The following is a 10,863-nucleotide window of genomic DNA, read 5'->3' as shown; positions in this document are numbered from 1 at the left end:
CTGAGTTCAGCCGATTTATCATAATATGCTTTATCTGAAAAGTAAGTATCTTACCTCGGGATAAAGGGAGGAAAGAGGGGTTTGTGGCCAGATTGACAGAGGAAGGGTGGATGGAGAGAACCAAGCGCTCGCTACACTGGAACGCAGAGCTGCACCTTCACTTCTATCGCTGGATTGATCACGATTGATAAGGTAACTCAAGTTTATGGGACGGGAAAGGGAGGCGTCGGCAGAGTGGGCCACAGTGGTGTTTGTGAAGAGACGGACGGGGGGACAAGCAGGCTGAGAGGCCGACACGCAAATGAGAGGGAAGGAATGTGGGCTTACTGAAAGGAACTGGTGGAGGTTAAGATTCTAACTGGAAGGAAACTGGGTGGAAAGTTGGAGCGCACGGGGTGGGGAAGGAGGAAGTAAGAGTTGAGGAGTGCGATGATAAAACAGGGCAGAAAAAAGTGGGAGCAGAGAGAAGGGAGGCAGATGGGGAAGGGGGAGTATGGGAGGGGCACTGGGACAGAGCTAGTCAAAGGGTCTTTCTGTCTGCTGTGCTGCTTTTAATGTTTTCAGACTCAGAAAGTTAAATGACTCGCACAAAAATCGTTTATAAGTGATAGTATTTTTTTTTTATTCCACCCTGCTCTGCTTTTTGTAGTCATAAATGCTGCTATGTGTGTGTGTTTATTGAGGTCAGTGTGTGTTAACTCCTCATTTAAGTAATGTGAGGATTAGTCAGCGTGAGTCCAGGCTACACCATGTGTCTCTCTGCATAGTGCTTACATGTCTTACATCTGCAGCAACACAATAGTAGTATGAAATGAAGGTCCCGTGCTGTCTGTAGGTTCCACTGAATGCTCCTGCTGTTAGGGAGCCTTTACATGCCATTAGTGTATATGCATGCATATGCATGGGTTTGTGGTTGCGTGTCCGTCTGGAAGGATTTGGGTTGTCTGAGCTAAAGATAGACTCCGGTCATTTATATAATGAGAAACCAAATATAAGAGTATACACACTATATATAGGGGACTGTATATAGAGCAACACTGTTCTATATACATTTTGTGTTTACTTGCACTTATATAACTATGCTCTGTGATTATATAATATGATATATTTTATCTATACTTATATACTTGTTTTAGCAAGTAATTGTAACTGTTTTGGTAAAGAAGAGTTGCTCATTTAAGAAACTGAAAATTAAAGAGAGAAAAAAAACAGCTGGAGTTCAAGTGAAGCCATATTTCATCACATTTACGATTTAATTAAGTAACTTAAAAGTCTTCAGTCATGCCAGTCGTACTTTTCTACGCTTTTTCTACTTATTTCAGTTTTTATCAATTTTGAGGAAAGAACATTCAAATTTGTAGCAGTAAAACAGGTTCAAAGCCTCTTCTTGTGAATTGAGAGTAATGTAAAGCCTTAAGTTTGGGGATAGATTATTCAAATAAAGACGGCCTTTAGTCAGCCAGGCTGAACTGGTCTGATGTGCATTTCAGCATGTTAAGTTAGCCTACAGCTAGCTGTGTGTCATGCTCAGCGTGTATGTGACAGAGGAGGGGGGGGCCAGTCTGAACATGAGTTCATCTGTAAATAATGTCTGGCCAGCATCTTGATCAATTTCACAGACTGCAGACCCCCTGGTGTGAGTATGTGTGTGTCCTGCTGTCTTCTAAGAGTAGACAGATTTCTAATCTGCTGCAGATAGCAGCAGGTGGGCTCTGCACGCTGTGTGTGTGTGTGTGTGTGTGTGTTTGGTAATTGTCATCATTTAGCCCCCTCCTTGACCTCTGTCTGGGGTTTTAGCTTATTAACACCTGTTCATGCCCTCATACTCATACACTTCTACAGTATATGCTGGGAAACAGGCTGCTATTAATGCATGTGAAAATATTTTATTTTAGCATTTTAAGTGCAGTTAACATCTCTGTACATGCCTGATGTGATAAAAAGCAGCTCAATGGACATATGCACCTGCAAATTCTGCCAGTATAAATGTACTTTTTTCTTTTGTGTATAGCTAAGTGATTATTTCCTGTTACCTAATGAAATATTATTCATAATGAGGCATAATAACATCCATATTCAGTGTATCCCACACCTCACCACTTCTCGAGTCCCTCTAACCTTATGCAAAGTAAATTAAATGTTTTCTGCTACAGACTCCCCAGAACAAGTCCAACTAATTGGGACTGTGTAAAAAGATTTATGTCACACAAACACACGCGGTCTTCAGCTTGTTAGGACAAAGCTCATATGTGCGTTCATGCATGGCCTCATATGCACTGCCTTATGAAAGACTGTGTGTGTGTGTGTGTGAGTAACAGGCCTCTGGGCATGTGTTTTGGGAGCAGTGTGTGTGTAAATGTGGGGGTCATTGTTAGTGTGGGTCAGCTTGAGTGTGCAGTGTGGTACAGTAGTTTGAACCCCATCCCATCAGCCTCCACTCCCTCCCCCCACCAGCAACCCCACCACCCCATATGGCAGAAGGCAGCAGTAGTAATCATGGAAGTGGAGCAACAGGCCCTGAGCCTCACTAATCCTCAGCCACACTCCGACACGTGCCACACTGATGCATATACCCACCCTTTGCACACACACACACACACACGGTCATTAGAGATGCACTTTAGATGCACGTTCACACAGCATCGCACAAACGCATTCACTGATGAGCAGCGCAGAACAGAATGATAACCACATTATTTGCTTCTCTATGTAAAAATAATGTAGCTAGATGGACTTGCTACTTGTGCCTGAACAGGTCTGGGTTTAACTTGCACCATTAGGTGACTTGCACAGTGCCAGAAATGCACATCTATCTCAATCCACTGTATAAGTGCACACAATTTGTGTTTAATGTCAGTCATCAAGCCATAGACTCCATGTTCAATTAATATAATAAAATCCACCAATACAACAACACAAAGAGTCCTTTTTGATCAGCAAAAAGCACCTTGGCCTAATGCACATACAAAAGCTTGTGCACGCGCACCCACTGCAACACATATACACAAAACCTTTTAGCTGTGACGCACAAGGAGACAGGGCCACAATGGCTCTCTTATTGTTAATTGGCTGTTTAATCCCAAGGAATGCGTGTGATTAGAACCCGCCGGTGGGTCAGGATCTTGCTCAACACTTTTGGTCACAATGGGTACGCTGTAATAGAGATCTGCGAGGGAGCACACGCACACAACGGCCGCACACACACTCACACAGGGACAAAGGTGTGCACGTAAACCTTTGCAGCACACAGGTCGCGCAAAGTAACACACAGTCGTGCATTAATGTATTTGTGTACAGACTCGTGGGGGCCAGAGAGACACGTCCAGATGAAAAGTGACCACACATACAGAGCGATAAGCCCAGCATACAGTTAAACTGTGGAGAGTTATCCTCATAACAATAATAAAGCTAATTGTGTGGCAGTGGCTTGCTAGCATCACTCAATGTGTTTACAGTAGATGTGTTTGAAGAAACTGAAGATGCTATCACACCGATCCCAATTTAACTGCAACCAGTCTGGAAAGACTAAAAATGGACAAAGAAAAAAGGATTACAGGACAGCCAGGCTGTCAACAGGTAGGCAGGTAGGGTCTACGTGTGTGTGTGTGTGTGTGTTCTGTAGGAGGTCCAGCCAGGCTGCATCACTGCTGACACACTGCTGCTGGTAAATCCAGCTTAGTGTGTCTAAAACAGGCCTACGAAATCTGCCACAGGGCACCTAATGCTAGGGCCGCTGTCACCCTCAATCACTCATACACACCTAATCCCCACGCTGTGACCCAACACAGACAAGCACACACACACACAGACACTCACACACACAGCCGAGTGCTGTGGGCCCAATTCAGCTTGGCAAGCCAGTCCCAGTACCAGGAGACACCAGGCACAGGGTCAACATTTCATGTGGAGGGGTAGCAGGAGGAGGGGGTGATGGGGGAGAGGGTGATCTGGAGGAACACGAGGAGGTGTTCAGGCAAGGCGCTGGATGGCAGGTGGAGGCTGTGATGGAAGTAAGGCAAGAGCAGGAAGAGAGTAGGGGAGGGACTGAGCGTCGGAGAGGAGAAGCAGGGAAGGAGAATCCAAGGAGGAGATGGAAGTGACGGTTGTGTGGTCAGGGAGGAGAAGAAGAATGCAACAACACATGGGGATATATTTGAGTTGCAGGTGTTTGACAGATAGAAAACCCTAAAACAGCATGTGAAAATGTAGAATTGTTTGTGTCAAAGACAACATTAACTGTGCTTCCAGCAATGAAGACACCACATCAAGGCCAAGTCAAAGCACCGCACCTGCACTTAAAGTTAATAATTACATTTATAGAAACAAAAACAAAAAAAATAGAATGCAAAATGTTAGGCTTGTCTATTTTTACTCAACAAGCAACAGATAAAAAAGAGGTAAAACTATCAGGAGTAGCTTCCTTCAAAGATACAATGAACGTTAATCATTTCTGATTTTTAAAAATCCACATAAGACTCTTTATCACCAAAAGGTGGTTCAAATGATGCCTTCTGAACTGCATCATCTTATAGAGACAGTTGGAAATAATAAATATTCTATTCTGTTTTGATATCAGTCTCACAACAGAATTTGTCATAACTGCATTGGTCAGCAGCAGCTTTTGTAATATTATCAACATTTCAGAGCGACTCAAAGGTTTCATGTCTCATCTGCCTCTCAACACACCTACAATTTGCATTACGTCAAAAACTCTCAGAGATGCTCAAAAAAAAGATAAAACTACTATATTTCAAAGGCTTCTCAAAGATTAAGTGCGAACAGGCGCACAGGCTCAGATTTTGTTGTTGTGTGAAACTCTCAAAAATGTGATATTTTACATCTAAAAACACATCTGACCCAATATTTTCCTACAACCTTCTGCTTTTTGCTGTGAGCTAGTGATACAAACACATGATTAGGTTTAAATATCAATGAATATATGGTTAAAGGATTGCATCAGACCATCTTTATGCCTCCTTAGACCAAACGATAAGCATTTGAATAACCTCACATTTCTGTGCTACTATTACATTTTGGACACGTGGACAAACATGAACGGGCCTCTCTCACTTAAGATATTTCAAGTGAAGGAATCACAGGCGTAAACAAAATGAACGGCAGCTCACTGTCACACAGGCAGGCTTGAACAGAAGAGATCATCAGTAGCTGTGACAGTGTCTGCTTATCTGATCTATTTAGGCGCTAGAATGCAAAACATAAAAGTTCCATTTCTTCAGTAACTAGTCCAGAACAGATATTATATATTTAGGCATTGGTACAACATATGACCACCAGTATAATGTCTCAGAAAACAATATGACACAGGATTTCTGTTGCTTGCACCATCACATTAGAGTCAGACTGATCAGTCTCACTGTCGCATCGGCTGGTTCTAACAACTTCTCTACTGTTGTGTGTTTCCAGGTTCTTTGGGGCGCCGTGAGGATGAAGAATCAAACATGGCTCTGAACATGTCTGTTCCCAATAAGTATATCAACTCTATTTCTAAAATGATTGTCGTGTATCCCTCCTTGACCTGAGGCAACACTGTGGCCGAGCTGGCAGTTGGCATCGTGTTAAAGTAGGTTGGGGGAATTCTCGTCCCAGTCCTTGAGTCTTTTTTGCACATCCTGTCCTAATCTAAAAAGACACACGTAGTCCTCCCGCCCGTCAGGTAAGTGGAGAACGGACGCTGAAAGGAATTAAGAGGCCTATCAATGTAACGTGGGACGTCTCGCACTTGTCACTTTAATGAGACTAGCGGGACTTTTTGCTGCTCGCGGAGGGTCACATACAAGCCACTCAGTCTAAATCCTGACTGTGTCTGCAAACAAAATGAGGATCCAGTCTTTAAACACCTGTCTTCCCATTCCCAGGGTAAATTGTGACTAAGTATTTGTCAATGTTTTTAAAGATTACCCTCAGAATTGGTCTTACTTTTGAAATGTTAAGTTAAAAGTATATTAAACGATTATTCAAGTCGTTTTAAAGGTTCTGGAAGTGAAGCAACACAGTTTTAAAGTATAGAAAATTTGTTTAACATCTTCTTTTAAACAAAGTAAAATGTAAATCATGTAAACTGTATAACGTTCCTGTTACTTTCTAGTTTTAATAAAGACAAAGCAAACTGTCTCCGTATGAGTTGATGATTAAGAATGAATTGTGTGTGTGCCGGGCTGCAAGTCGATACACTTATTCTTTTAGCTGGCTGGTGACATTTGGTAATTGTACACCAGGTAGAGTGGAAACTCAGCAAGAATAAAGGCACATGACGACTTACACACACATTCTCAAAAGTCTCACAAGTGTAAATGTTTACCAGTTTTAAAATATGTCTCCCTCAATAAAAAAGTAAAAACAGAAACAGAATTCTGTTCTGGAGGAGAAAGGAAGCTGGAGGTAGACAACATTGCCATCTGGTGGTGACACACAGTAGTTCAGGACAGCAGACAGACACAAGTTACACCTTTTTTTCCCCATTTAAAAGCTGCTACTGTCGCTGATAAAAATAATGAACTGATCTTCACGTTTGATGCTTCGTTTGCAAACGTCACCGTATGCGTGCAGATTCGTGGTTGTGTCTCCTTTCTTCTCTAAAACACTGCAGTGACCTGAGATCTGCTGATCATCAGGGAGAATTTAATCTACTCAGGACACCTTAGACACAATCTGCTAATCTTAAGAGATAAAAGTTTCTGCATCTCATTGTTCAAATCAACACAGGACACCGTTTAGTCTTCGTTCTCTACTGTTTTATTATGACTTTTACTGCAAAAGAGTTGACAATGAGTTCCTTGGAAAATGAGATTTTTGAAGGGTATGAACATACAGTATTGAATAAGCTGTATGAGAAATAGTCTCGATACAGCCGACAATTTCTCCAAGTCTCACATGGAAATGCATGGCTAAATATGGTGGAACGATGTTAGTTGAAGCACTTGTGTGTTTATGAAAGGTGGCTTATTATGCAACATCAGGATTCAAACGCTGTGCTGCTGCTGTATATTGATTTTTTTCCAAATGCAATCCACTAGAGATGTTTCTTAATCACTATAAATCAAACCCATCTTGATCCTATCTAATAGCGTTTCTTTATCAGGTGCACATGATTCATCTCCCTGAGCGCACAGGCGAAAGACTGCGTTTTTCACTTCTGACTGTTGGCGACACTTTAGTTAAACTGGCTGAATCAAACACACTGAACATGAAATGCTGTGAATGATCGCAGAGAGCCATTTGCGAGGGCGCCTCTACTCCCGCTCTGCTATGGCAATCAAATGTGCTTCAATTTCGGCCTCTGACATTGTCCTGCAGGACAGAGAAGAGGGAATAGGAAGATAAGATAAGTCAAAGAAACAAGGATCAAGGTTGATCACATTAAGCTGATATATTTAAAACATTAACCCAACCGAGATTAAAAGAGTGACACAGAAAAGTGCCTCAAGCAGAAAAGAAGCTATAATCAAAACTATAGTAATTCCTACATAAATGACCCTTTACAACTCTTGACTAATTCACACAGAGTCTGAGTTAAGTTACCTGAACTTAGGTTTGTCTTTGGTGACGACCCCGACCTCCAGCTCACTGCCCTTGAAGTCCAGCGACAGGACAGAGGACAGACAGGATATAGCCAGCTAAAATGACAGAGGCGCTGAGGTGAGGGCGCTGACAAGTTCTATGTCAACACTTAAAAACATCTATCAGAGCACAGAAGCTCTGGCTGGAGCCTATCCCAGCTGTCATTGGGCGAGAGGCGGCGTACACCCTGGATGGGTCGCCAGTCCATCCCAGAGACAAACAAGACACACAACCATGAACGCTCACCTCTGGGGACAATTTAGAGTCACCAATTAACCTGCGTCTGTGTGGGTACCCGGAGAGAACCCACACAGACACGGGGAGAACATGGAAGCTCCACACAGAGAGGTCCCAGCCTCCTGCTGTGAGGCGACAGTGCTAAACACCACACCACCGTGAACCTGGTTCTTATGTTAGTTCTACTGCTGAATAACATCCAGCACAACAAGTGCAAAAACAACTATGGAATTTATTCAAAAGGCAGCAAGATCCACGGCTGAAATAGAGTGGAAACCAGTTGGCAAAAGTTATACCAAAAGCTTCTAAATCTATATTCTTGCCTAAAAGAAATATCAAAACTACTTCATCTGCCAAGAACAAGGCAGCTCAGTGTTGATGGAAGAAATAAATGCGGCTGATGCTATCTAAGAAGGTAACCACTGGCTGAAAAAAAGGACATTTTAATGTTCACACAGCCCATTTAATCAGATTTCACTTTACCTGCACTGTCCTGTCGTGGGTCAATTCTGGCTTCTTCTTGAGTTTCTTCTCTAGGTAGCTGTTGGCTTCTGTCTGTTTGACGCCAACCGCTGTGGCTCTGAAGCCGCAGTAATAGCCTGCCGGGTCACATTTATACAGAACGGGACCGAGCTGGGGGTCAATAGCCACGAGGATCATACCTAGAATGTGAGGGAAAGCTCAAATATGTGCCGAAAATAGGCTGCTTCAGGAAACGTGCAATACAACATGACAGCACAAGTGGTCATGAATCAATTATTCCTGTGTAAGAAAAAAAAACAGATAGAAAGAGAGAAAGAAAGAAATCTTAAATAAAAAACCCTTCACTCACAGCAGCCTAGAGGTCTCATCTCTGCATTTTGCGTGTAGACCTGGGAGATATCAGCCAGCCGACGACACAACACGTCTGCGGTGATGTCATAGCCAAACTTGTACTTCCATTCTCCAGCTTCCACTCGAGCCCGGTGAACCTGCGAGCGGCTGTCCGCTGCACAAACCAGAGCGTGGGACAATTTAACACCCGTGGCTTTTTTTTCCGGGATGAATACAATTCTATTCCACCTCAATAACACAGAAGACCACCACAAGGACACAAGGACTGCATTTTTACACTGTACTTAGACAGTAATATGTAAGCACGGCGTGCGCATGATGAACAGAACACACACCATTGTGTCCGGTCATGACACAGCCGATGCGAGGAGTTAGTTTGAACATGTTGGTCACAGTGGAGGTGTCCAGCAGCTTGTCCTGGAAACAAAAAGAGGAAAATTTTATCTCTGCACATACACATTATACATACACACACACACACAACCACATACCACAGCATTTTAAACAGATACACTTACCTGTGTATGATTCACATTTGTTTTGTGTGGTTATGTGTATGTATGTTATTTTTGCCTCAGTTTGATCCATCTTAACCATCTATAATATTTTAAGATAACAAGAAGCTGAACTAACATAGAGTAACTAACTCCTACTGTACAATCTGATGACAGGAAATGACATAATCTGCCTAAACATCTCACCATATAAACATTTGTCCACCTCATCTATGTCACAAAGCTTACAAAGTGTTTTTTAGCGTGATAATGTGAGTAATGGCTGTTGGCCGGATCCCATTCCAGTACTGATATCTTGTTGCAGCTTTTCGCTGATTTGAATTGTGTGGCTTCACTGTTTGGCTTCAGCTCACTTTCATCCCTGCGGGGTGTGTGTATTCGTGTGTGTGTGTGTGTGTGTGGCATCCTACCGGCACTTTCTTTTGCGTGACCACCACGACACTGTCCGCCCCCCTGACCCCGACAGATGTCAACCCGCTCTGGGAGATGGCTTTGAAGGCATACTCTGCATGAAAGCCAGCGAACATAGCAGAAGAGAACACAATACAGTTTTTATTGTTGCCAAACGTAACCAACAAAAACAAAAAACTTCGGTGAACCGCCGGAAAAAGGGGATTTGGTGTCATAACACTTTCCACGTCAGATTTGGTAATTTGGCATATTTTTGTCAGCGCTCACTCCGGACTTTTTGCAGTATCCAATATTTGCGCCAAATCGGAAATGACTTTATTTTTGGCACCCAAAGCAGAGCCACCTTACTTCAGTTGATTCTGAAGCTCACTCGCACGCGACCTCCCGTCCCGGCATGCAACATTTAATACAGCCAAATGTCGCAAACAGGATAGTTAAACGGAATTTAAACACTAAAATGAGAGTTAGCGGACAAAAAAAGTCAACACTAAACTTAGCTGAATGGCTGTGGGGTGTAATGATAGGTTTGACTACAAATTAGACATCAATTCTTCAAGGCAAAAGAAACTGTTACATTGAGTTGCTAACTGCACCCTGACATGCTAACCACCTCATTCTGTTTTTGAGGGAGTCTATAGTATAAATTGGCAGTGGGTAGACGGTGTTATGACTTACCCACCTGTTAAGCAGCAGACACACTTAGCTAGTCTTCGCTAAAACGCCTGTAAAAAAAAACTCCCTTACCAACTTGGTAGAGGCGGCCCTCCGGTGAAAATATGGTGATGTGTCGGTCGAAGCCTGCGTTGGACCCGCGGGACATTTTCCTTCTCGTGACCTCAGATGAACTCTGAGAGCGCCTAATGTGTCCTTGTATGTAACAGGATAATCGATTGTTATAGAGTTTTTAAGCGCTAGTACAAGGGGAAAGGCATGCCTGTGCTGCTGCTAAACGGTAAGTAGGATAATGGAGTGACTTCCCTGAAAAAATTTACTTTCTCTTTCAGTTGGCGTTCAGAGCCGCTCCATCTCTCGCTGTTATTGGACAGCAGCAACAAGGAAGTTAGACTGCTGGCCCTCTGCCCTACACCTGTGAGTTAAAACAATGCGTCAGGGCTCTGGAGGAACACATTCTTATGAAAACAGGAGATATTGCAGGGTTTGTCAGCAGCTTGCATTGGATGGATGTCAGCGGAGTGTCGTCGCCCCTGTGCGCGCGCTTCACTCTACAGGGTCGCGCTCTTTTTGAAGACTCTTAACGTCTTAATCCAGTCTTACAAATAATTGTTAT

The 10,863-nt window shown here is 43.1% G+C and overlaps 1 protein-coding gene across 1 annotated transcript; it reads right to left on the bottom strand.

Annotated features, from left to right (window-relative positions):
* Window positions 1–6,730: 6,730 nt before the first annotated feature.
* psma6l (proteasome 20S subunit alpha 6, like) lies at window positions 6,731–10,583 on the bottom strand. Its single transcript, XM_072392969.1, has 7 exons — window positions 10,320–10,583; window positions 9,575–9,669; window positions 8,985–9,066; window positions 8,648–8,803; window positions 8,299–8,477; window positions 7,540–7,634; window positions 6,731–7,308 (listed from the first exon to the last, which is right to left on the bottom strand). The coding sequence occupies exons 1-7, from the start codon at window positions 10,393–10,395 to the stop codon at window positions 7,251–7,253; spliced, it is 741 nt and encodes a 246-aa protein (XP_072249070.1). The 5' UTR covers window positions 10,396–10,583; the 3' UTR covers window positions 6,731–7,250.
* Window positions 10,584–10,863: the final 280 nt, after the last annotated feature.

Source organism: Leuresthes tenuis, unplaced genomic scaffold (assembly GCF_036924035.1).
Source record: "Leuresthes tenuis unplaced genomic scaffold, fLeuTen1.0.hap1 SCAF_9, whole genome shotgun sequence".
NCBI lineage: Eukaryota > Metazoa > Chordata > Actinopteri > Atheriniformes > Atherinopsidae > Leuresthes > Leuresthes tenuis.
The sequence above is the reverse complement of the archived record's forward strand: the minus strand, read 5'-3'. Positions and strand labels throughout refer to the sequence as shown.

What these genes read in the sequence shown, in the direction of transcription:
- psma6l (XM_072392969.1), bottom strand. Translation starts at nt 10,395, where the DNA reads ATGTCCCGCGGGTCCAACGCAGGCTTCGACCGACACATCACCATATTT. An exon ending in TCACGCAAAAGAAAGTGCCG is followed by an intron (nt 9,067 to 9,574) that starts GTAGGATGCCAC and finishes TTTTGTTTCCAG; the next exon opens with GACAAGCTGCTGGACACCTC. An exon ending in TGTCATGACCGGACACAATG is followed by an intron (nt 8,804 to 8,984) that starts GTGTGTGTTCTG and finishes TGGTTTGTGCAG; the next exon opens with CGGACAGCCGCTCGCAGGTT.